General features: G+C 43.1%; 1 protein-coding gene and 1 long non-coding RNA gene across 10 annotated transcripts in view; one reads left to right on the top strand and one right to left on the bottom strand.

Annotated features, from left to right (window-relative positions):
• The window catches only part of LDLRAD4 (low density lipoprotein receptor class A domain containing 4), a 446,262-nt gene that overhangs the window by 145,230 nt on the left and 274,182 nt on the right, over positions 1 to 26,850 (top strand). For 5 of the 9 annotated variants that reach the window (XM_034641964.1, XM_034641965.1, XM_034641963.1 and 2 more), the window contains one exon: positions 23,989 to 24,460. The exons of the other annotated variants lie outside the window; for them this stretch is intronic. In XM_034641964.1, the coding sequence (XP_034497855.1) occupies positions 24,421 to 24,460 (40 nt within the window). In that variant the 5' untranslated portion in view covers positions 23,989 to 24,420. The remainder of the gene's footprint in view (positions 1 to 23,988; positions 24,461 to 26,850) is intronic. 9 annotated transcript variants of the gene reach the window in all.
• LOC117795907 lies at positions 258 to 20,888 on the bottom strand. The gene is made up of 3 exons (XR_004620066.1): positions 20,755 to 20,888; positions 3,109 to 3,216; positions 258 to 366 (listed from the first exon to the last, which is right to left on the bottom strand). It is a non-coding gene; the product is annotated as an uncharacterized LOC117795907 (long non-coding RNA).

Here is a 26,850-nt window from a genome sequence, read left to right as displayed (position 1 = left end):
GTGAATAAATAAGCTACTCACTGTTAAAAAAAAAAAAGAAAAGCTGCCCATGATGTGATGCAGACAGTGGGTGTGAAGCACGTAGAAAGGGAAAGGTGAATGTAGGTAAGAGTCATTGAGGAAACTCTTCAGTATTGTTTTGCGTGTTCTTCCCCCTGGAAGACAGATGTCCGTCCTTGGAAAGGTCTGCATAGCAACACTCTCGGTGCTCCGGCATCAGGCCTTTGCTCTTCACTTTGAGTTAGCGCTACAAGAGTTGCTAAAACAGAAAGGCCTCTTAACTAAATCGGGTGCTGTCTTCTCCCAGGTACACGGGAAACTTTGTTTCCCTCACGTCTTCATTCATGCCACAGAATGGAAGCTGGGCTGTGGGAAACAACACAGATAATTCTAGCACAAAGTCAGGCTGACTTTAATTCTGTGGTCACTGTTACAGAAATAATAATTTTCAATATTTGTAGTACTCTGTAGAGAGGGGTGAGATTCCTTAGAACCTTCTCCACTTTTTTTTTTGCTCATAAGGAAAATGCAGCAGTGTCACTTAGAAGACAGCCTGTGCATATGGATACTCTCCACTGACAGTTTCCTTTTCTGATAACACCCAGTTTGTATCTAGACATGGGGAAATGTCATGAGAATAAATTGATTTGATTCTGAAATATACTTCCTGTAAAAACCCATTAGACTGAAGTCATTTCATTCAAAGGGGTGCCTGTCTAAGTAACAAAGATTCCTTGGCTGGGTTTTATTATTTTTTTTGACTGTAAGGATATACTGATTATTTGAAATTCAAAGTAAATATCTGTTCCTGTAAGTTCTGAACTCACAGCGAATTGAGTGTTTATCTCAGACTTGATGAGTGTTCTGCAGGAGACCCTGGTTGGTTTTAAATGAAAGGAGAGAATAATCCACAGCATAGTTTCTTTCTTACACTGTCTCCCTAAAGTCAGTTAATGGAATGATTCATAAGTTCTTCTGTGGAAAAATCAGACTTGTTGGATGTTCAGCTAAAATTAAATATTTGATATTTGAAGATCAGTATTTCTTTATCCCTGGGTTGACCATTTTATAATATAAGCTCTTAGAAATCAGGGTCTGTAATGTATTTATTTGATATTGTGAACTTCAATGTGAGAAAAAATCCTTCTGAATAAATATGAGGGTTGTTTGATCGTTAACATCTGAATTCTGTCTTGGTTTAATCCCTCCTTAAAAAAAAAAAAAAAAAGAAAACACCTTCATAGCTCCTTGCTTCGTGTAGCAAAATTACTTGAGATTCAAGTCCCATTTTTAAGGCAAAATTAATGAATACTGGCCTTGATTCCTGAACCTCTGTAAATGGCTTCTCCGGGAATCTGGGTCATGACTGATCTTCATGGTAGGTATCTGAGAGAACCTCTTTGTCCTTTTAAGGTGTGTCCTTGAGGTTATTGTTGACAACAGAGCTTTGAGTGAGATTCAACAAGGGTTAACCCCTACACAACTGCTGTTTTTATAACATCATTTGGACATGGAGGGCATTCCTTGGCTATCTGATGCAGTCCTATCTGATGGATGAATTCCTCTTCAATACCCTTGACACGTGGCCATTCAGCCTTTCTCCAACAGCTGCAGTGATGGGGAGCCTACCTCTTCATAAAGCAGTCAACTTGAGTTTTGCATGTTTCTAATTTATTTAAATTTATTTCCTGTCAGTGAGTAGAAGCCAGATTTTTCACTCAGTGGTCCTAGTTCTGATCATGAGAGCCATGTACAGTAATCCTGTGGGCTGTCCACATGAAAGTCCTTTGGATATGTGAAGGAATGCATTATAACACACTCCAGCCCCAATGAATCACAACCTGTGATAGAACTTGGAACCTTAGTTTTAAATAAACTCCCCAGATGGTTTTGATCCAGGCAGAGTCTGAGAATCACTGTGTGGGTGGGAGAAACCAGTGGCTTGTGACAGCGTGAGAAGGCTGTGTGTCAGGTGGTGTGGACAGCTGGTGGGATGTAGTGGGTCTGGCAGAGGAGGGCACATGAAGTTTAAGAAGGACTCCCTCACACACCCAGGAACTAGCAGGGAGGTAAGGAGTGAAAGGGGTCTCAGGCCCAGATTTGGGTGGGTCATTCCTTGGGACAGGAAGAAGCCTGGTGATTTTCGGGGCAGGCAGCAGGTCCAGTGTGGCTGGGTAGAGGACAGGTCAATAGTCTGGAAAGGCCAGGCTGTAAAGGACTCTGTTGGTCATACTCAGGAATTACATATCACACCACAGGTATTGGGGAACCACAGCGGTTTCCATCCAGAAAAGTCCTGAAGAGAGGGGTTTTATAGAAACATAGCCCTGGCAGTGTGAATAGAGTGGACTGAAGGGGGTTGATGGACATATGGGTGGCTGAGGGTCAGAAACATGAAGCTTTTGGGATGACTGCACCTTCTATTTTAAGTCAGAGTATATAAAAAGAGAAGGAACAGCTTTATTAGGGAAGAAAGGTTTGTTTTTTATGTCTTAAAATTGGGTATATTTGGGGGATATGCAAGTAAGACTATCTAGGGAGTGGATTTAGAACTCAGGAAAAGTTTTCTGAGCCAAAGTTACAGATTTGGGGTTATCAGTTCATAAGTGGTTGTAAAGATAAGTCTCTAGTGGGAGAAGATGTGGGGCCTGAAAATGGGACTTTGGGGATACCAACACTTAGGGGATGAGCCGAGGAGGAAGAAGCAACAAAAGAAAGAGGAAAAACAGATGTGTAAGGAGGGGACCAGGAGAGGATAAGGACCTAGATGTCTGGTGCACAGTGGAATGGGGAGAATGCCTGTGGCAGTTCTGGTCATGAGAAGTGGGTGCTGCCCACTGGCCTGGACCTCTCTCAGCTGTGGCTACTTAATGTTTAAGGAGCTGCAGTTACTAATCGCCCAGCCTAAATCAGAATTTGATTTTACAAATCATATCTAAATTGAACAAATATTAAAAACATAGGTATAAAGCCATTTTTTCTCATAAAGCAATTATGATTTTTTTCACCTGTCATCTATCTGTGGTCCATCTGTCCTGTCCATCTGTCTAGGTAGTTGAGAGCCTACTGTGTGCCAGGTGCTCTTCTAGATGCTTCCATGGTACTTACCTGATTTACTTCATTTATATTATTTCTCTAGGCACTTTCTCTTAGGTGATTTGTGACCAGCTTCTTTAGGAACACCTTATGTTTTGGATGGTGGTACTGGCCAAGGACCTGTTTGAACCATATAGAAAATATTGATAAGTGGTTTAATTTGTGCTCTTCACAGATTTCTTCTTTCATACATTTTGGGGGGGAAAGCAACTCTGCTAGCGTTCAATCCTTCCCTTTACCTGTGAGGAAACTTGAGACTAGAGAAGTTGTGCAAGGTCACAGGGAGGGTGACAGGAGCCCAAGCTTCAGTGAACTGAGCTGTCTTCACTCCTTACCAGCCAAGCACAATTTCCTACCTGTCTATTTAATTTTATCTATCTATCTATCTATCTATCTATCTATCTATCTATTTATCTATCTATCTATTTTTCTATCTATCTATCACCTTTTCCTTTTTGAAACCTGAATTTGTTCATTTAGCTAAGTGCTAGAACTTTCTTTTAGGGTTCTTTTTTTGTCTCATTTCTGTTTTTACCCTTCTGAACGATTTTAGTTGGAAGAGGTGGAGGACAAACTGGCTTTCTTTGTTTTGTAGTCTTTCTTGTTTATAGTTTGTTATCATAGGTACTGGATCATCCACCTGTATAACTTCTGGGTAGACATGGTCTCATGAAGCATCTATGAGGGCAGGAATGTTCCCCACCCCCACCCCAAGGCAGGAGAAGGGGTATTTTTTCTTATTCTTTTGTGGTGGGAATGCCTGAGGGTGCTGCAGCCCTGGCCCTGCTTCTCTGGAGAAGCCAAGTTGGTGCAGTCCAAAGAGGCGGGCTTTCCACTGGGAAGAGCTCCTGTAAGTCAGATTTTGTTAACAGTGTTACCTCACAGCCTTCAGCAAAGCCTTTAGCTTTTCTGACTCCAGCCTTACCTGTCTATAAAGGAGGAATGGGTAAAATTATTTGACTGTGGGGGAACGACCAGCCTTATAATAGATGTGAAACAGTATTACAGTATAAAGAAATATATGCACATATCAGTTCTTATTTTGAAATGTTATTTGAAATACCTATCAGGATTAAAAAGTGACCACAGAGTCTTCTGTAAGACAGCCTGAAGTTCTGTGACTCTGGGCGTCCATGGTGGGGAGTGTCTGGAGGTAACCACCCAGAGCTAATCACCAGGGAGGCAGGATTAGAAAGGAGCAGAGCTTCTTTCCTGCCAAGAGTGTATCCCTTCTTACCCCACACCTCACTCAGGGGCACAGAGGTATTTAGACAGCAAATGTGGCAGGAAGCCAGGTGTGCCATGAGCAGGAGTGGGTTCGGGGAGGGGCATGAAGGTTTAGATTCAGGGCAGGGTAGAGGCTCTGAGATGCCCTTAGCTCTGCTAGTCATGTTGCTTACTAGTGGTTTGCAGAACGATTATATAGCCATGTGACATCTTTGACAATTCCTTCTTATTTTTCATCTGAAACACTTACATTTCTGAAAGCTGGGGGAGCGTTAATATAGGAAGGAGGGGATAGAATCTTCATGGGTAAATCTGCCGTAGCAGCGAGCATTGTTTCCAGGCTCTAACAAGTTTCCACATTGGATTAAAAACACTAATGAGTTTTTACCTGTGCCAGAGATTTGTCAGTAGCAACAACTAGGGCAGCTCCTGTTCCTTCTTGTCTCTTTGGATAGTAATATCCCCTTTGTCTATAGGAAGAAACAGATAGGACTTTCCTTGTGGGTGTGGATTGGGTCGGAAGGATGGGCTTGCCCAATGTGAGAAGATGAGATTTACTTGCTGGCTCAGAATTTCTCCAGAAGATATGAACAGACACTTTTCCAATGAAGACATACAAATGGCTAACAGACACATGAAAAAGTGTTTAACATCATTAGCCATCAGGGAAATTCAAATCAAAACCACATTGAGATACCACCTTACGCCAGTTAGAATGGCAAAAATTTGACAAGACAAGAAACAACAAATGTTGGAGAGGATGTGGAGAAAGGGGATCCCTCTTACACTGTTGGTGGGAATGCAAGTTGGTACAGCCACTTTGGAAGACAGTGTGGAGGTCCCTTAAAAAGTTAAAAATAGAGCTACCCTATGATCCAGCAATTGCACTACTGGGTATTTACCCCAAAGATACAGACGTAGTGAAGAGAAGGGCCATATGCACCCCAATGTTCATAGCAGCATTGTCCACAATAGCTAAATTGTGGAAGGTGCCGAGATGCCCTTCAACAGATGACTGGATTAAGAAGATATGGGCCACATATACAGTGGAATATTACTCAGCCATCAGAAAGAACAATTACCCAACATTTGCAGCAACATGGACGGTACTGGAGGAGATTATGCTAAGTGAAATATGTCAAGCAGAGAAAGACAATTATCATATGGTTTCACTCATTTATGGAACATAAGATATAGGAAGATTGGTAGGAGAAGAAGGGGAAGAAGAAAGGGGGAGTAAACAGAAGGGGGAATGAACCATGAGAGACTATGGACTCTGGGAAACAAACTGAGGGCTTCAGAGGGGAGGGGGGTGGGGGATTGGGATAGACCGGTGATGGGTATTAAGGAGGTCGCATATTGCATGGAGCACTGGGTGTTATATGCAAATAATGAATCATGGAACTTTACATCAAAAACTAAGGATGTACTGTATGGTGACTAACATAACATAATAAAAAATTATTATTTTTTTTTTTTTTTAAAAGAAGTTCTCCAGTTTCAAAGGGAAGGACAAGGAGTTAGGCTGTCCTGTCGTTTAATCGTATGCAATCCCTTCAAAAGCAGGCCCACCTTGCCTTCCCACCCGTGGCTCAGGCAGTGAGTGACCTGCACTGCTCATCAAGTGAAGAGTTTCTGTTACCCCAGGCATGTGGGCTTGAGCAGACTCAGCAGGGGAGAGAATGCTTTTGGGTGCTCAAGGATTGGGTGGAGTCGCAATGTATTGTCTCCAGGAGCGTACCAGATACAGGTTTTTTGTTTTTTTGTTTTTTTTTTCCCCTCAGTAATGGCTTTGTCATTTGTAATTGCTGCTGTTTCTAATGTTTATTAAAACTTCACAAGCAGAGTCTGTCATCTGTTGGATTTTGGGAGTGAATTTGTCATCTTGGTGAGATGAACCTAGCACGTGTGACTTTCCTCCCTGTCAGCGCCATGGGTTAATTCATCATTATTGATAGAAGTGTTCTATCTCTATCTGTTTGTGCATCTGTCTCCACACACACACATACTTGTATGTGTACCCTGTATATATAATACATAATATACAACATATAACATATCTGTAACTATACAATTTTCATATATCACAGAGATGTATTTACCAGAGTCCTTATCTTGGGAGCTGTCTTTGGTCTTAGTTCCTATCTGTTCTCTTTTCTGGTTACCCTGCTGGTTCGTGTTGTGACTTTCTGTTCAGGTGGGGTGGAGTGTCAATGGAGAAGGAGGAAAATGTTATACGCCATAGTTATTTTTGCCAGAGGAAGCTGTCAGTTGTATGTGTGTCCAGCAGTGAACTGGACACCAAGATGGAGAATGGGAGGACCAAGGCAGGCTGTACAGTGTACTTTAACCAGATGCTGATACCAGACTCAAAGATAGGGCATATGTGAACTGAAGAGCAATGACCACTCACCTTCTTCTTTTTCCATTCAGTTAAGTGCTTATGGAGCACTTCTTATTTCTGGAGCCCTGTGTTTGGAGCCAGAGTGATATGCATTTATTTTATCTTATTTTTTAAAGAGATTTTATTTATTTATTTAACAGAGAGGCAGCGATAGAGGGGACACAAGCAGCGGGAGTGGGAGAGGGAGAAGCAGGCTTCCTGCTGAGCAGGGAGCCCGATGTGGGGCTCGATCCCAGAATGCTGGGATCATGACCTGAGCCCAAGGCAGACGTTTAATGACGGAGCCACCCAGGCGCCCTGTGATATGTATTTATTGCCCTCAAGAAGCCTGGTAGTAACAGAAAAATGAACAATATGCTGGGATAACAGGTGCTTTAAGAAAGGGCTGTGTGTGGCAGGAGCTCCCAGAGGCATGAATCCCAGGTTGGTTGTATGTGTGTATGTGTGGGGGGTGCGGGTGAGGGCGCTGCTGGCAGGGACACTCCAGCACTGGGGCTGGCCGTGGCAGCTTGTGGAGTTGCTCAAGATGGCTGGAACATGGGGCTTGCACTGCAGCTGGAGAGAGATGAGTGTGGGAAAAGGAGGCAGCAGCTGGACCACGAAAGGCCATTGATGCTTCAGAGTTTGAACTATATCCTATAGACAGTGGGGAGCCACTGAGGAATGTTAAGCAGGAAAGCAGCCTGATGAGATTGGCGTTTTAGAGAGCTACGTCTGTTCCCTCAGACCTTTGATAAATGCTCTGACTACCTCTTAGTAAACTTGGAAAATGAACTTCATGTTCTGTAGATAAATACCCTGTCCTTGAGTGTCTTTTCCTCAGATGACAGGCTTCTAGAAAATAGTGAGTGGGCTTACACAGTTAGACTGCCTCACCCCTGTCTTCTGCCTCATCTTTAAATCAGGGGTAATTGTGGAGATCATCCCTTTCAGCCCAACTCTGCTCCCAAGCCATGCCGGCTACTCGGGAGCAGGACTCACTTAGGCTTGGAACTGTGGAGGGTTCTGGGGAGTTCTTGAGCTCTTGTCACTGGAATATGTCTCCGTTAGTATGGAATAGTTAGTACACGGACATTTTTAGTATTCAGCCAACACACTAATTAAATTCCTAGTTACAAGTGGCCTTTCACACAGGGAGCTGTGGTGATGGTCTGTGTTAGTAGCATAACATTGCTCAGTAAGAGGTGAATTTTACATCCTGACCATGATTCACGGTAAGAAATAAAAGTTGCATTGTGACCCAGCACACATATACCAGTACCCACGTATCTGTCACTCTACAGAAGTTTCTTGAGGCAATACTCACCCTTACTTTCTGAGATATACTCTCTTTCCTTCTCTGTTAAAAAAAAAATACTGGTTATGATTCACAACATTAATTTCACAGCCCACTAATGGGTCACAACCCAGTTTGAAGACATTGTCTTGTAGGAACTTACAGTCCTGGGTGTAATGGACTTGTGGCCTCTGCTCATATTCTATTGGGCACAGAGAGGAAAAGGCATCACTGAGAATCTAGGCTGGGATTAAACACTGTCATCAATGACCCCCATGTGAGTACATTATTTGAAAACTAGTTTTACTGCTTTTATGTACTTGAGTTGACTGTGTTGACCGTCCTTAATGATTCCCATTATGATGGTGCTGTGTGTAAGGTACTTTACATGGACCCTACATAGTTTAGTATTCACATCACCCCTACAAGGCAAGTTTCATGATTCACAGTACTAAAAACGCAAAAGATGATGCCCTTTCCAGAGTGGCTAAAAGAAACAGCTTGGAATGGTCCAGGGAGCTGGCCATTTTCTGTGACATCAGGCTTCACCTTGTTTTTAGATGTGGGTGGTGTCTACTTAATGGTTTTTGATCTTTCTACCTTTTCTCATCAGATTACGCTAACAAGATTTTCAGACTGAGCTAGTGGCTCCAAGGTTTTGCTGTCCTTGAGAAACCAGGTTCTAGCAATGGGAGGTAGAGATGGTTGCAGAGAAGGCTCTCCTCCGTTGGGATTTAGATGGCTATGGAAGTTGCTGCCTTTGTTCATCTTAATTTGATGCTTCATGGGAACAGTCTACGGAGAAACTGAGATGGAGGACCCAGGTCTGTGAAATGCTGCTGAGGACCCAGGTCTGTGAAAACAATGGTGTCTCCTGTGCTCTAAGATTGGGGCTGTCCCCAGAGCGTGGCATTCCATATCCTGCTACTGCTGGATTCCAAGCCACAATTTTATATTGTGTCTGCTGTGTCGTTTCAGACTATCATAATCTCCTGTATAAACACTGTAAGTAATGACTGGTGTGCCTTCCACTAGGCAGACTGAGTCTGTAAGAGCCTAGATTCAAGGAGCTGCTCAATTAGGAAGAAAATATCTTTTTACTAATGCATATATTTTTATTTATGAGGGAAGATTCATTATAGGATTCCCTAAAACATTAGGAATTTCTTAATTTCTTTTATGTTTAAAAGAGCATGACATTTAGCCCAATTTTATACTCTGCTCGAGGCCCAACTCTGAATAACTTTTCATGATATCTGAGCCATAATTTCTGGGACAATGAGTTGAACTGGATGATGATATCTAAAAGCATTTCCTAGTCCAAAATTCCAGAGTTACGTTCAAGTGTTAGAAATTAGCTTAGTTTACCATACAGTTCATCGTCCTGTTGAATTTAGTAGATATTTCCATGTGCAATATCCAGGGACACTACTGGGTAAGGCCAGTCCTAGCCCTCTGGAAGTTCTAATGAACATATTCAGTATATACTTGGCCTTCATAGGGTAGACCTGAAATTGTCCTCTCTACCACAGTCACATTGGTGGTAAACATAAAAGATGGTAATGGTTTTTCCCCCCATTTAGCCATATTTTTACGTACCCTTTGAGAGGAGGGGAGGATTTGTTTGTCAGCGGTAGCTTTTGCTGAACATTAAGCTAAATTCTGAGGGAAAGTGCAAATTAAAAAGTCTTGCCCTTGGGACTATTAGAATGTAGTGAAGGAAACAAGATAGATGCAAGATAGCACAAGACAAGATGCAGAGAACACAAACAGCACACAACAAATAATTATTATATGTTAATTATGAGCAGCTGTATATCAGTGCTGGTATATCAGTGATGGGAAATGCTAGGATATTTGGTATTGAGAATCCAAGGCATTCCTGAGGGGTGGCTGAAAAACTGATATGAGATAGATACTGCAGCCTTTTTTCTCCTTACTCACCGGAAGCTATGGAGAGGACGTTGAATAAGACATTTCCTTCAAAATACGGAATTTATAGTCTAGTCCAGTAGTTGGTGAATTATAGCTCACAGGCCACATCCTGGCTAGCACTTGTTTGTATAAATAAAGTTTTATTGGAACACATCACACTTGTTTATGTATATGTGGTGGCTGTTTTCATGCTGTAATGACAAAGGTGAGGAGTAGAGACAGAGACTATGTGCCTTGCAAAGCCATTTACCATCTGGCCTTTTGGTGGAAGTTTGCTGGCCCTGCTCCAGTTGCTTCTTCATGTAAACACAAAGTAAACAAACACAGGTACACAATAAATATCCGCAACTGATTCTCTGGCTAGGGTCTCACAGACTAACAGATTTCAATGGAGCTGGGTGTAAGCACGACTCTGCATTTATTCCCAATTATTTTTATCTTTTTTAATGGAACACTTAACAGCTCACACGCCTTTGGCATCCTCTACTGCAGCTGTTTAATTTGTTATTGTGTGTGTGTGTTTGTTCTCTTTTAAACAAATGCAGAAATCCCTCATTTTGACTTTATTTTCTTATCACAGCAGTTGTAGCACTCTGGCTTCGTGTGCTTTGGGAACCTAAAAAGCAACTGAGTCTCAAACTAACTCATGGCTTTTTTTAAAGTTTGTGTATGACATTATATACGCATGTATAAATAAATATATGTATATTTTTGCCTCACTGGAATGAAAATGTATCACAGACTGTATGTGCGAAGTTTTCTTTGGCTGCCTGCAGGACTTACAGGACTGCGCAAAATGCTGAGCTCTCTTTGTTGCTTGTGTGCTGACTAATCAAAGAATTGACTTTTTTTCCCATTTACATTTTTTGAATCAGAAGATTGTTTTTCAAGTAAGCTTGAAACATAATTCAATGATTTATGGTTGAATTCTTTGTTCATATTTTAGTTTTCAAAGGTTAGTTTATGTTATGCTTTTTGAAGAACGAGATACAAAATATATTTAATGAAACAAACTGAAATAGTTCCCTTTTTATACATAGGCAAAATGGAGATTTCTTAAAATAGAAAATCAGGGATTTGCTTTTGAGTAACACTGGCATTCTACGTGGTTTAAAATAATTTTGTGGTTCAGTATAGAAATAAACATTACTTTTGTATTACTATGCATACTTTTAGCTGAAATGTGGAGCCTACTGTTACTCTGTGCATTTTCTATTAGGCTAGGAATTTTAAGGCTAGCTGAGGTATTTCCTTATAATTGTAGAGTTTTTCAAAATTACCTCTTATGTCCTTTAAAGTGACACGTGGAGTTCTGTTCTTCTTTGATCATACATCTGTGTTTATTTATTTATTTTTGTTTTTTTGTATGTTCTATTTATTTTATTTTTTATTATAATATGTTAGTCACCATACGATACATCATTAGTTTTTGATGTAGAGTTCCATGATTCATTGTTTGCATATAACACCCAGTGCTCCATGCAATACGTGCTCTCCCTAATACCCGTCACCGGGCTAGCCCATCCCATACATCTGTATTTATAAATAAGTATTTCATACATTTTCCACAACTAGCTTGTATAGAATTATGTAGAATTTGCTTTTTACCTTTTTTAAAAAATCAGATTTGGAGAGACAATCATGGTTCCCCTGATGATTATACATAAATGTTGACTATTTTGTTACCTTTTTATCCATGCAGGATTGTCCCTAGAGGCAGTGGAAACAGGTAGAGTGATGACAGATAAAGCATGACTTGATTCCTCTTTAGCTCCCAACACCGTGCTGTCTGTTTCAGAGGCCTGGCCTGGGGGTGGACTGATGGCTAGAGGTGGGAATAATCTGCTCTTATGGGAATGGCTGTAGCCTCCATTTTTGGTCAGTTGAGAAAATTCAAGAGCCAAACTCATTGGAGTCTGGATTCTCACTACTCAGATGTGGTTCAAGGAGCAGAATCATCAGCATCCTCTGGGAGCTAGTTAGAAATGAGAAATGTCAATCTCAGACCCTGCCCCAGACCTGCTGAACTGGAATTTGCATTTCACCATGGTCCCCATGGGATCCATGAGCACTTTAAACTTTGGGAAGCTCTGCTCTAGATCATTGGTCTCCCAGAATGGTCAAGCATCAAAATAGCCTTTGGAGGTGATTAAAAACGATAGAATCCTGGTCCCAGCCTCTGAGATATTGATTTACTGGGTCTGGGATGATCTCGCTGCCCAGCCAGACGGGGGAAATATTTCACCTCTGGTTGGTAAAGGGATGTTTGAGAAGGTGAATCACTTGCTGAGTGGGCGTCTGGAGTTCGCAGCTGCTGTTGGTCCCGCAGTCTAGCTTACTGTGAGCTTCCCTTTCTCTGAGACTCTGTCCCTGAGTGGACATGTCATTCTTGGAGAGTCTGTGGAGGCCTGCAGGCATTTGGACTGGTGTGCTAGCACTGTTTGCATCTCCAGCTGATGGAATGGAGATTTGCAGGCAGTCTAGCTACCCAGCCTCCATTCCCTTCTCATCCAGTTCCCATGGAAACAGATTGCAGGAAAACTGGGCATGGTGCTATCTTTACCCTGTTTTTGGCGATCTGAGGTCTGTTGCCATGGGAACTAGAAGGGAAAGGATGGTAGTAGAGTAGCTAGACTGCTTTTAAATTTCAATGGCAGCCTTCGTCCTCACTATAAAACCCTCTTTTGCCCAAGTTTACCTCTAGGCCAGGGGCCCAGTGGCTCTGCATGTAGCCATGACTCAGCTGTGGGGGGAGTGGGTGGAGAAGGAGGTGAAAAATGGAGCTCTTAAAATACCCTTGCAATGCCAATCATTTCCTTTTCTTCCAAGAAGCCATTTTTAGGTGTTGGTATAAGTTATTTAAATGTCATCTTTAGCTATTATTTCTTGTGTGGTTTTATTGAACATAATAACATGTTTTTATTCAAAGGAAGTGAAGAGATGAATCATTTCAATAAGAGTGATTTCTCTGATGTGGGGAATCCCTATGGTTAGTGGGTGTACAGTAAATATTGACGGCATGTTGGGGCAGGAATGAGGGTCTAGTGAGGTGAAAGTGGGGCCAGGCTAACAGGGTGGATATGTGGGTTAGATGGGGATATTTTGGCCTGTGGTCAGGACGAAGTGATGAAATGTACCTGATGTTGGCCTAGCTAAGTATTTGAAAATGAGAATATTGATTTCTAATCTAATAGGCCCTAGATTTTAACTCTTTGAGTGTTCAGCCACACAGTGGAGTTGAATACGTCCCATTGAGGTTCTCTATTTTTCTTACCCCTTCCCCCTTTTTTTTTTTTTAAACTTTCTTACAGCCTGGTCAACTGACCTCACCTTTACTGCACTTCCTAAGGGTTACACAACTACAAGCAATATCATTCCTGCCCTTCTTCCCATTACTGCCTTAACTTTTTTTGGAAGGCCAGTTCGATTTTCTGACGCCATATACATGGATTTCATATATTTTGTCACTTAGTCAACAGCACTGCCTTACGGTTTTATTAATGCCCCATTTGACAGATGAGTAGATTGAGGCTTACAGAGGTTGTGTAACCTGCCCAAGTAGTGTGTGGCAGGCTGCTCAGCAGAATTGTCACTCTAAGCCCCTTCTGTTTGATCCCAAGGCCATGTTTACTTCTCTGAGCACAGCACCCCCACAGAGTGAGTGGCTGTGTCGGAGCCAAGGGGTATTGCAGAGCTCCTGACTGCAGTAGTTCATCATTTAATTGGAGCCTCTCTTAGCACCCACCTCTCCCACCCCCCATCCTCTCTATCATTTCTTCCAGTTAGCCAGCCCAGATAAACAGGCAGCTCCATGCTTTTTGACATTAGTCTTGTGTATTTATATATGGGTATTTCCTCTTTCAAATGTATTTGTCAACATGTTTAGTTTTTAAGTCAAAATGGACAAAATTTAGTTTTGATGATTGCATGCTTCCTCTCGAATATTTGGGGAACAATGGCCTGAAGAGAGTATTTTTGGTGAAAAGCAGCAACAGCTTGCTTTCCTGTGAGGAACAAAATTAAATCCTCATTCTTGCTGTTTGAAGGAACTAATTTACTCACTAGACCATGGAAAGGTGGGGAGTAGGGTGATGTTGTTGTACACGGTGGTGAAGTCTCCTCCTGCCTTCCCACCTTATGGTCCCTGCCACCTGTGCTTCCCTTCCGTCCTGTCAGATATGTGGAGGTAGGAGGCCCTGCTTCTAGCTGCAGAAGCCAGCTGAGGGCTCCCAACTGCAGAGCAGAGGTTAGAATGAGTCAGTCCCTACTTGTTGATTCCAGAGGGGAAGGGAATAAAGAAGGGCTAGATTTTGAGAAGGAAAATGGAAAAACTGAAGGAAGATGCTCTTTTAAATGCAGAGAAAGTTGCCTGTCAGGTTGGTGAGGTCCATGGTGTACTTGGATCCTGAAAGGCCTCACAGACACTGTGTAACTTAACTTTGGCAATGAACAGTGACTTCAGGTTTCAAATTTGATGGTTAAAATTTCATCCTGCTGCCAGAGTTCTGCAGTTTTCTTTGGTGGTATCCCAAGAATTCTCTTGTCCAGATCTGATGATGGACTTATAAGGCAGGCTGACTCAGCATCAAGGGTAGTGATGCTGGGTTGAGTACACTATTCAGAATGAGATAGTTTCTATAGCTGCCAGTAAGTGCATCGAAAGCTGAGCAAACTCAGCAAACTTGCAAACACATGGCCTCAGGTGCTGGAGGAGACTGCTTGCAATCACACTGGGCTTGTGGAGGGGCCAGTTCTACATTATAGGAGGGCATGTTTCTGCTGCCCCCTGTCTGTAGTGCTTTCCATGAATAACACTCATCTGCTTTTACTGTGTAAGAGCACACGCATAGGTCTTTGTTACCAAGGCAGCGGAAATTGGTCTAATGAACTCTTTCTGCTTGGCTGGAGGCCTCCAGAACACACAGGGACAGGGTTTGTGTAGTCCCATTAGTTAAATACCAGGCAGCCTTTCCCCTGAATTCTCTGTCCCCTTCAACAGCTGCTCTTCAGGACAGATGCACTTTCATGGCTCTGTCTCATCCAGCCTTCCAGGAAGATGTGAAACTCTATCAGTGTTTCCCTAATATATGTGGAATCAGGCACTGCTCGTCAAATGGCTTGGTGTGCTGGGGCCTCTCACAGATGTAGCGTTCATTAGTGTGTGTAACTGTACCACCGAGAGCTCGTTTGTCACACTCTCAGACTGGTTGCTGCCGGTGACATCAGCTCCGGGGGCCAACCTCAGACAGTACCATTTTGTGTTATGTCCTTCAGACATCTGCTGAAATGTTCATCTCCTTGGATTCCTGTGATCCGATTAAGCTGTTCCACCAACGCTAACTGGGCTAAATGAGTTCTGTTTCCAGAATTTGGTATGTCTCAAATGGCAAGTTTTCTTGGTTGAATTCCAAGTCATTCTTGAAAGGTTGGTCTAGAGATTATCTTTTCACTCTCATATGAGAATGTGTGTTTTCTCTAAAGTAGTCAGGGGATCTATGTTCTTCCTAGGATGGTGTTTGACACATTATATAACACTTCTTTTTCTGGCTCTCTTAAATGATAGAAACAACACTGTTCTGAAAGGAAGTTTAAGTTCTAAGAGGATACGGGATAGGTCTGTGTCTATGTCTGCTGTGCAGACTATAGGAAGGAACTGTTTTCTCTTTCTGGAGGTAAGTGGGACTTCTCCTAAATTTTGTTGTAATGGACGTATTCAGGCAGTAAGGAGTCTTTCTGCCAGGGCACAAATTGCTAAACAATTGTGTGTGTGTGTGTCCCACAATTGCATCTACATTAAATGAGCAGTAGCCTCTGCTGGCTACTGTCAGAGCCTTCCTGGCCCCAGGTGTTGGGGAGATGCCTGTCTGGGGCTCCCTGTACATCTCTCATCTCTCATGCCTGTCCCAGACAACACGGACTTTTCTTTGGAAATATCTAATCAAAATATTCCTATTTTTGGAGTATTCCTATCCAACACTCCCCACCTCAAACTGGATATTGAGTGGTAAAAAATTATAAAACAGAGGGTGCCTGATGGGTTCAGTTGGTGGAGCATGCAACTCTTGACCTTGGGGTTGTACATTTGAGCCCCATGTTGGGTGTAGACATTACTTAAGATAGATAAAATCTTAAAACAAATTATAAAACAGAAAGTTACCTTTTCCTGAAAGGAATATATTTTTCAGAAAATGAATATGAGCAAATAAGACAAACCACATAATGAAAATTTAGATACTCCCTGTGTGTTTTGATTAAAGATGCAAATGCGGAGCTGGTCTGGAGCTTCGTAAACAAGGGAAGTTTAGGAAACCTTTGCTAATGCAAGTGACTCAAATTATATAGATCGTTCATTTCTGTAGGGCGTATTGGCCGTTTTATTGCCGATCGATTTTTATTACCCTTTAAACTGTTGACGTTTCTGTTCCAGCACCTTCTGTTATGTACAAGAGTGCTGGGTTTATCATGCTGTTGGAGGGGTTGGGAGGCTGTCCTCTGTGTGCAGAGTATCGTTCCTGGGGCCTTACGGAAGTTTGAGAAACGCACGTAAAGGGCTTTAAAAAGTCAGCATTTTACAAAGGGAATGAACCAAATGGGGAAACGGAAGGAAGAAAGATTGGAAGATTGGACCCTGCATGATTATTTTCAGGCAAAGACATGTAAAACCTTGGTGACATTTATTTTATTACTGTCTATTGCTGTTGTTTAAATTTGATATTTCAATATGAAGCATGAAAACATTGAGTACCAAGAGGCTCTTTTTCCTTTTAAAGGCAAGTTTCTTTTTTGTCATTTTTTTCTTCTGCCACATTTCATACCAAATATCTCACCCACACATTCTGTCTAATTTTGTATCCTTTCCCCTGGTCCTTTCTGTTATGAATTTTAGCTGATATGAAATGATTTTAAGCTTAGATGTTTATCTCTCAAGAACTTTAAGAAATCAAGACAACCAATTGAGGAACTATGAGAGAAAATGGCATCTTTTGCCCAGTTAGGTCTGATGAAAAACTGGAAAAGGGTATGTGGGGAATATTCTTTGAAGACATAATTTATCAGTCTGCTGAGGTGAGTTGGAATCACTGTAGCAACTCTTATGTCTTTACCATTCCTTAGAGACCAGTGTTCCGTGTATGTTTCCTCATTAAATGTACAACATTTCTATGAGGGAGGTTCTGTCGTTGCTTCTATTTTACAGATGAGGAAACTGAAGATCAAAGGGGTTAAGTAACTGCTAACATCACACAGAGTCCAAAATGAGATGAACCCAAGGTAGTCCAACTCAGAGCCTGGCCTTTTGTCCTCTGGCCTCTTTGTGTATGAAGTTCTCATTTGAGTGTGTTTTGAATGGTGGACAGGTTGGCCCTGCCTGGGCCCCAGACTCCCAGCTGGAACTTCCCTTACAGAGTGCCCTGGGGCCAGCAGTCTCTTTGTATATCATACCCTTGGTACTTTGTGCAGCTCATGCAGAGTGACAAGGAGGTGATCAAGCGGAAGCTCAGATGTGATTCAGTGTACAACCAGCATTTATTGGGCATCTGCTGTATTCTCGGCCCCATGGTAGTCAATGCCGAGGATACAAAGTTTAGCAAAAGGTTTCCATTAGGAAATACCTCCGTAAACACTATAGACACCTTGGGGACAGGAGCTTGGTTTGTTGTGCTCATTCCTGTCTCCCCATCACCTAAAATAATACCTTGCTAGAGTAATAAACCCACAAAGAGCTATTGAAATGCTGAATGGGAGAATACAGCTTGTACAGTGTTCCGTAGGCCAGAGAGCAGGCAGGGGTAGTCATGGGCAAGGCCTAAGTGTTTGATGGAAGGCTGCTTTTAGCTGGGGAAGGAAAGTGGTTGGTATGGGATGCTGTGAGTGCCAGAGCTGGCAGAGCAGGCGCTGCTGGGTGATGAGGGCATTGGGGAGCGCGTATGAGGAGGACAAACACTGTTTCATACGAACAGCTCGTCAGTCCTCATTCTTCTACCCTTACCAAAGGAACCAGAGGACAGCTCCCCTTCCTTACTGCTCATACTTGTTAGTTTCCTATGGGGCCCCTTTTTCTTGGCTGTCATGCCCACTGAAAGCCAATTTTACCTGAAGACAATTGGGATGGCAGAGAGTGCTAGGTGGGAGCATCTTAGAGCCCAGCTTCTTGGTGTGGCCAGTCTGTATGTCTTGCACCAGGCTGGGAGGGACAGCCATTTCTCCCACAGCCACCTTCTGCTTGGCTGATGTTCACAGCTGAGGTGACCATGATGTGCTCAGACTAGGTCAGGTAACGTTCAGTGCACATTCTGATTCTGTGCCAAGCCCCTGACCCTTCCTTGCCTATTCTTTTCAGCATGTTGGTAGTGTGACCATAGGCCTGTTTGGGCCTGAGAAAGTGGAAATCATCTCAGTATTCCCTGATCTCCATTGGCTGTTTGTACAGGTGTGTGCTGCACCCCTTTCTTAGCTTCTTCCTTTTGGCCAGTTTGTGTGTACGGGAGAACTTGGAGCTTGGGCCTAGACTGACACCTGGTTTCATTCCCAGTGCTGCCTTTATCATCACAGTAAGTTTCAACGCATTCCCTCCCCTCCCTGAGCCTCAGTCTCCTCCATAAAATGAAGGGGTGGGGTAGATGACCTCTTATGGCTTCCATTGTTCCTAAATAGTACGAGAAGATAGTTACAAACATCCTGAGTCACTAGGGACAGTTATCCTACTGACTTAATTGGGGAGAAACTTTCTCCAGTTTAGTTGGAGTAGAGCCTCAGACTATGGATCCTTCAGGATTTATCAAGTGTCGTATTTGTCAATGTGACATTTTAAAGGATTTTCTGATACAATTGCTGCTTTTTTCTTTTGCAGCTTGTGTGTATATTTGAAATGAGTGTTTTAGATTTTGTACTTGCTTNGAGGATTTATCAAGTGTCGTATTTGTCAATGTGACATTTTAAAGGATTTTCTGATAACAATTGCTGCTTTTTTCTTTTGCAGCTTGTGTGTATATTTGAAATGAGTGTTTTAGATTTTGTACTTGCTTCCTAAAATGGTGGAGCTATCTGGAGCCCATCAAGCTCTTACCCAGGGCTAGGATGGCTTTACAGCTTTTGGTCATTATATTCTTTTCATACACCTTGCCCTGTCTCCCTTGACCAGAGACAGGGCCACAGGAGAATACTCAGGATCAGAAGGGACCTCGAGTTTCACGTTCTCACTTTATAAATGAGAAAGTGGGAGCCTGACAGGCTGAGGGACTTGACCAAGTCCTGTAAGTGGGCCCCAAACCAGGGGAAGGATGCCCTGTCTGGTATTCTCTGCCCCATGGCTGCCTTGAGGGTAGGGGCCATGTTTTTTCCAAGGACATACTTTTTTGCTGTTAGGAAATGTTGAGACTCACGGACACTTGCCAAGGTCCAGACTATCTGTTGGAGAGGTAGCGGAGCTCATGTGGGAAAGTGTGACGTCTCTCTCCCAGGGTGACACCTGATTCAAACTGTGGTTGCAAATAGATCCTCAGGTTTCTTCTCTCTACTTTTTCTCACACCTGTCTTGCTGAAAGTCCATTATCACTTTAAACTTAAGTGAACCAGCCAGGAGTTGAGATTTTTTTTTCAGTAAGCAGTGCAGTGGAAACTCTTAATGTGTTAATTTTAATGTTTTGATTTTTTCTTCTTTTTTTTTGGGTCAAGATTAGAGAGCTTTCTCTTCATCTCTCAGTGTTCCTTTTTCCCTAGGACTTCTTTGGTGGGTAGAGCAGTGACAGATCATCAGACACAGGTCCTCAACTCCCTGAGTCCCTTCGGCCTGGAGCCCGTTCAGGCTGCTCAGTCTAGCCATCACCTAGGTAACTGACACCAAGCCAGTAAAGCAGTCTGTCCACATTGAGAGGAAATAAAAAATGAAACTGAAGTGTTTATTCCTTATGCACTACCAATTTTTTGGATGTTACTGGATTTTTAAAAAAGGTTGTTTCACTTTGCGTCTGAGTTTTGACCATTGCGCCCAGTGTGTGACCCTAATGTTTCCTGAATTGCGTGTATCCATTTTTGCAGTGTAATTTTGTGAAAGCTGTGATCTGATGAATGCAGTTTTCATTCCCCAGTGATTCCTAGGAGACTGCATTTCATGTAAGTTTTTATGAAATAAGTGGTAAAGCAAACGTATTCTACAACTTACTTGGTTAGGTTTTGTGGGTGTTCATTTTTTAAAAAGTGTCCCTTCCTGTGGGGATGTTTTTCCGTTTGGTGTGCTCTATTTCCTTAGTAACTGTTGCTCTGTTATGGGAGGGACTTAATGACATTTTTCAAGTGCAATATTGAATTAATGTATTCTCTAGTTCAGCCTACCCATCTTCCCCAGTATAAATAGAACGTGTGTGTGTGTGTGTGTGTGTGTGTGTGTGTGTGTGTAGAAGACAGGATGATGCCAGTCTGCTTGCCGTAGTGGGGGCTCTTCAATGTGTGGTTCAGGATTGCTCTGTGAACTTGCATCCTGGGTAAATTGCCTCTCTCTCTTTACTCTTTCTTCATATTCTCCCCCTTGATTTCCTGATTTGAATATAGTCGGGTTTAAGACATTTCGGTTTAGGGAATTTAGGCTTACCTGATGTTTAGAGGTAGCATGGGAAGAACAGGGGCAAGAGACACAGGCATTAGTCCTGACTCCCCTGCACAATAGTTTTTGGCGTTAAGTTATCTAACCTCTTTGGGGTTAGAGTTTTCTCTCTGTGGCTTGAGGGGGTTTAAAGCAATGTCCTCTAAGGGCCTCTACTGGATAGGATGTTCTGTGTAGTGTGAGTGCAGTGGAAATTATTGCTGGTAATCACTGCCTCACCTTGACCAGTGGGTGGTAGGAAGAGCCCTCCCAGTTCACAGGCTCAGAGCCAGTACCGTAGAGTAGCCTCTCAGCCACGAAGTGCTGCCTTCAGCTCACTGCTTCGGGTGGGTTTGTCTTGGAAGTGTTTGCTGAACCCTTCTGTGTGTACCCCTCTGAACACTGATGGCCTTCATCCACTCTTCCATTCGTTTAGCAGACAGGCATCAGGCAGTGTCTTAGCTGCTGAGAGGAAATGGAAAGTCAGCCAATCACTGTCCTTGTCCTCATGGCACTTACAGTCCAGCGGGAGAGATGGGTGCTAAGTGATCAGGGCCCCTGCATGCAGCCATGACTACGGCAAGCGCCGGGAAGCTGGGTAGCCGGGCTCTTAATTTAGCCTGGGGGATGATCAAGGAAGCCTCTTCGATGAGGGTTATTTGAGCTGAGATTGGAAGGTGAGCAGAATCACGAGCAGGAGCCATGGGAGAGGGTTAGGTGGGAAAAATGGATGAGGTACCATTTGTTCTGTTTCTCTGCCGTTCTGCTGATTCTTGGTTGGTTATTAAGCTGTGAAAGCGGGTGTGCTTTGCCTCTATTTCTGGGTCCTAATCATCTGCCTCTGTCCCCCAGCCTGTTGGGTCATCTGACACTTTCTTACTGAGGGTGACTGGGTTCCTGGCCCTGTCTTGGATGATTGGGTCCCTTACTGAACAGAACAAAGCCTCCAGGTCCTGGACACCCTCCCCTCTTTTTTGTATATTTCTAGAAAGGGTATCTGTGTTGTTAGTGGCTATTGAGAAAACATATATGTCAGTTACAGTTAAATTTTAACTTAAAAATTGCATTTATGGAGACTGAGTGTATGCAGGAATATAAACGTTATACATTAATAAGATAATACAGTTGTGTCCCTCTGGTGTTTATTGGGAACCACACACATCATGCCCTAAAAATCCATGCCTGAAACCCCAAAATGCACTGTTACACACCTGTCACCATACTTTTAAAAGAAGTAAAGAATTGGTGAGTGTGATAAAGATGGTAAAAAAAAAAAAAAGGAAAAAAATTGTTGTTTTTTTCTATTTCTGTCTACATTTGCCTTAGTCCTTCCCATAGCCATTTGAAATGTGAAGCAGGATGCTTGATTTTTTTTTTTTTTTTTTTTTTAAGTGAGGTAGCAGGATGCCTGGGTGGCTCAGTCAGTTAAGTGTCTGCCTTCGCTCAGGTCATGATCCCAGGGCCCTGGGATGGAGTCCTGCATTGGGCTCCTTGCTCAGTGGGGAGCCTGCTTCTCCCTCTGCCTGCGACTCCCTCTGCTTGTGCTCTCTCTCTTCTTGGACAAATAAATCAATAAAATCTTTAAAAAAAAAAGTGAGGCAGCATACCTTTTGCAATGAAACAAAATAAAATAAACAGAAAGCCCAGAGTAAAACAACAACAGACACCTTACCACACTTCAAATTGTCCCTGAATTTAGAAACAGAGGACAGATAAAGGCTAGCATTTCCGTGCATTGAAAGCACCATAGCAAAGGGCAGAGAAAATTAAGGTTTTATAGGGCAGATGGGTTTTTGGTTTTTTTCTGGCAATTTCATTTCCTGAAATTGATAGGTATAGTAATGTGATGAGGTTGACTTTAGAAGTCAGTGTAGGACTTTAGGGAGTTGATCCTGTGTGTGTTGGTCATTTTATGTGGCATGTTTCAATTCAGAGAAAAAATGTTTTGTTACATTTTCAAGCACTTCAAAACCATCATTTGCATAAATGATTTTTAATTAAAATGAATTTTGTTACCTGTTCATTAAATTTAAGTACTCGTGGTAGACTACACCATATTAACTGTGATACTGCAGGCCCGTGAAGGCAATACGATTGAATTTGTAATATAATTATAGTGCTTCATTAATACGTAAGGTCTTCCTTATAGTTAGTCTGTATTAGTGATATTTTACTTTACTACTGTATGTTTATATTTACAAGAAGGCTTTTTTTTTTTTTTAAAGATTTTATTTCTTTATTCGACAGAGATAGAGACAGCCAGCCAGAGAGGGAACACAAGCAGGGGGAGTGGGAGAGGAAGAAGCAGGCCCACAGCGGAGGAGCCTGATGTGGGGCTCGATCCCAAGACCCCGGGATCACGCCCTGAGCCGAAGGCAGACGCTTAACCGCTGTGCCACCCAGGCGCCCCTACAACAAGAAGGCTTAACAGAGTGTTCCTTTCTATTATGTGCTGTTTTCTTAAATTATTTTTTTTTCTTCTGGTTTGATGGTGAAAAAGGATTAAAGGTTATATTTTTGAAAGATTGATGTAAATTAATTAGAGTGAAGTGATGATAATGGAAAAAAGGTTTCTTTAATACTGGAGATTCCTATTCAGGTTCTGTTTTAAAAAGTCTCATCCTTTGGGCTTCTAAGATTCTTGTTATTAGTGTTGCTTCTTGTATAATGTAACAACACTAAAATATCTGGAAAGTATTTTGTAAAGTGCTTTTATTATTTGATATGTAATGTAAATTTTCAGATTGAATTTGCTTTTCCTTCTTACTCTTTAAAATTTTGATACAAGCCTTTGTTTTCCCCCTTGAGAGTAATTTTTTAAAGATTAAAATAAATTATTAGAAAGAGAGAGAGCACAAGCAGGGAAAGCGGCAGGCAGAGGGAGAGGGAGAAGCAGGCTCCTGGCTGAGCAGGGAACCCGATGTGGGGCTTGATCCCAGGACCCTGGGATTATGACCCAAGCTGAAGGCAGACGCTTAACCAACTGAGCCACCCAGGTGCCCCAAGAGTCATTTTTTAAAACTAGTCAATCCATATCATTCCTGGAGTGTTGATGGCAGTGGATATGAACCTCAAAGCTCACTTCTAATACCTCAAGAACAAGCTGCGGAAATGGGTTTCTTCTTGTGTATCTATGAACTATGAGTAACTGAGGGACAGACATTTGAATGTTGTGTGACCTTTGTAGCCATTTTTAGCAAGGCTTAGGGCAGAGAATGCTGTCTCTGTCTTTTTTCTGGGGTGCAAGTAAAAGCTACCTTTGCTCCCTGCCCCTTCACAGACACTTAGGGAAAGGTTTTACACCTGCCCCTTCCCCAGAGCTCCCGCAGTGCCCATAGCACGGCCATGAACACCACTCTGGGTGGCGTTTTCTTTCTCTCTCTCTCTCTTTTTTTTTTTTTTTTGCCTCTATGGGTCTGCTAAATTTAATGCTACAAGACATCAGGAAAGTGATCTCTTTCTTTTTAATTTCAGCGAGGGGAGAGGCGAAGCACAGAGAGCAGCAGATCAGACCATACTGAGCTCCCTTAGAGCGGCTGAGACCCGTGGAGGATGCTGGCTGCCAAGTGGCTGAGGAGGGCCTCACTCTAAGGTGGGAAAGCAGGTCTCAGCGGGACAGCTTCCTCTGCTCCTGGGCTCACCATGGCCTTCACTCTTTGGCTGGACGGCTGATGTGACTGTGTGCCCCAAGTGTGCACGCTGCTGGACTGGGTGCTGTCCCAGGTACTGCCTGCTCTCAGGGTCTGGGAGCAGAGCAGGTGGGCATCAGATGCTACCAAAAGCCGGACGGGGCAGAGCGATGGACTCCGACAAGCTAAGATGGAAGTGACCTGAGGCCTCGCCCAGGCGGTTTCCTCTTGACAGGATAGCTTAAGAGTTGGAGCACAGGCTTGTCTGGGGAGCAGTATGCAGGAAGCTGGTTTTCAGGCCACAAATGCTTTCACAGGTGAGAATCCTCCACTTAAAACTTTATTTCAACTCTTAGTTGGTACATAATAAAATACTAAACAACTCTATAAAATGAGTGTGCATTTGCATTTATGAACTGAAGGCCGTACAGAGTCAAGAGGCTCAGGCTGCCATGGTAACTCATTTTGACAAAATAATGTTATGTTTTTCTGCTCTCTAAATAGGAACTTGAAAAAGCATTTGACATTTTATGATTCTGCTTTTGTCGAGTAATATGGCACACACAATATCCTGCAAGTCATTGTTCTCTAAAGGAAATGTCACTTGCAGAGCAATGTATGGGGGTATGTTTTTCTTTACAGAACTGCGAAGACTGAGGGAATAAAGTTCTTGATGATGAGTAACTTCTCCCTCCCCAATCTTTAGTTTTCCTTCTCTGATTTATTCATGTGCAAATGGTGGTGGGGTGGCAGTTCTGTTGAACTGACCATGTAGTTAGGATTCTTCTCATATAAGTGAGCTAATGGGGAAGCCCCATATCACTATTTGACATTGCTTTGCCCCCTGGCTTCCAGTTTGCACATTTTCCAGGGAATCACTTAGTCTGTCTGATGCCCCAGAGGCATGGCCTGAAACACAGGGCCTTTTGAATTTGGGTCCTTGTTTCTCGTCTGATTCACTAAACATCCCAGTAAGCCACTTAATCCTTCTGGGCCTCTGGCTCCTTATTTATAAAATTGGGGCTTTGAAGTTGAAGAAACTCGTGGAATCCAGAAGAAACATTTCTACATAAAGAGAGGGTTTTGTTTTTGTTTTTGTTTTTAAGGAAAGATGGTAGAATAATCATAAGACGTGCCCAGATTCTCTGGTCCTGTGGAACCTGAAAGTTTGCAGCATTTCAGATTCTGCGGAGAGGGCACATCAGGTTGTCGGGTGTTTAGAAAGGTGGTGGCTCAGGCTGAGGGCCACACGGACTTGGATTGGACTCTGCCTTCTTCCCTGACTGGAGCTCTGCTCTTGTCAGTCGTTGAGCTCCTTTATTTTCCCTTGGCCTGCTTGTAAGTGAAGATGGCCATGTTCCGCTCTCAGTGGTGCTGCTCTGAGGAAAAATGGAACTGCTGTGTGAGATGCTGAATATGGAGTTCGATGCTTTCCAGGCCTTGGCTGTTTCCTGATGTGGAGTCATAGTGTGGAGCCTGGTTGCCTGGTCCAGTCCTTGCTCTCTGTGCTCACACGTTTGAGAGAGCTCCTTAGACCTGTCAGCATCGCATCTGTAACATGGGAGCCCTCATCACGGGGGCTGTGCTGGGGACGGTCCTCGTAGGGTGGTCACGGCCCTTTGAAGATGAGTGAAACAGTATTTAAATGTAGATTCAGAAGAGCACGCAAAGTTAGGTGCTTTAGAACGATCTTCAGACTTCCAGGCTGGCCGACTGGAAACCCTGCCCTCCTGTCCTCCCTTGATAGGTACACTTCAGCTCTTTCAGTCACATGAGCTGCTCCTTCGTGGAATGTCACTTCCACTCTTCTGTGTGGAGGGTAGCATACAGGGCCATGACACGAAGCACCTCTGTGAAGTGGCCAGGCCCTTCAAACTTTTCTTCCCCATTCCCTGGGAGACAACTGGGGAGGAAAGGCACCCAGGAGGTGCATGGGTAGAAGCTCTTAAGGCAATTCTGAGAGGAAGAGGGAACAAAAAGAACTGGAGTAAGAGCAGCACATGGTAAGAGCGTAGTCCCACACTCCCCAGCTGTGTCACTGCCTACGCAGGAGGGGAAAAGCTCCTGTAGTCGTTGCCTCCTCCTGCCTGGCTCCTGAGACTCCTGTCTTATTGCCAGTCCCTTCTTGGGCAGTCAGCCCTTTAGAGGGACCTGACCAGGGAGTGGAGATGACAGGGGTGCCCCACTGGATTTTAGACACAGTGTCTCCTGAGCCTGACATTGGTCTGCCATGGTTCACACTTAATGCAGTTGTGTCCAGTCCTCACCCCTTGTTGGGTTGCTCTGCAGCTCCTTTGCTCTGAGGAGAAAGGAAGCATGCTCCCCACCGCTGTCAGGATCCCAGGCTGGCTTGTACCTGGGGCCTTGAGACAGTTGACTGTGAATAATGGAAACCCCTGGGTTCTGCCTGGAGAATTCCCAGTAGTTAGGACAGTGCCTGAAACATTAAGGCCCAGGAAGATGGCAGCTATAATTATGACTATCACTGCCCTGGTTGTGGGCTATGCACAGGACCCTCGTCACTTCCTCACAAATTTGCTCTTAGCCACCCTCTCAAGACTCCTCCCCAGCTCATATTTTCTTAATTTCTTTTAACTTATAGTTTACCCAAGAACTCTGTTTCCTTACAAATTTGGCTTCCTCCTATTTGCATCAGCCTACCTAATAGTAATCATATTGGTAGCAGTAGAAAAATAATATCCATGGC

Source organism: Ailuropoda melanoleuca, chromosome 14, assembly GCF_002007445.2.
Source record: "Ailuropoda melanoleuca isolate Jingjing chromosome 14, ASM200744v2, whole genome shotgun sequence".
Classification (NCBI taxonomy): Eukaryota; Metazoa; Chordata; class Mammalia; order Carnivora; family Ursidae; genus Ailuropoda; species Ailuropoda melanoleuca.
Note: the sequence above shows the minus strand (reverse complement) of the source record. Positions and strands in the feature narration are given on the sequence as shown.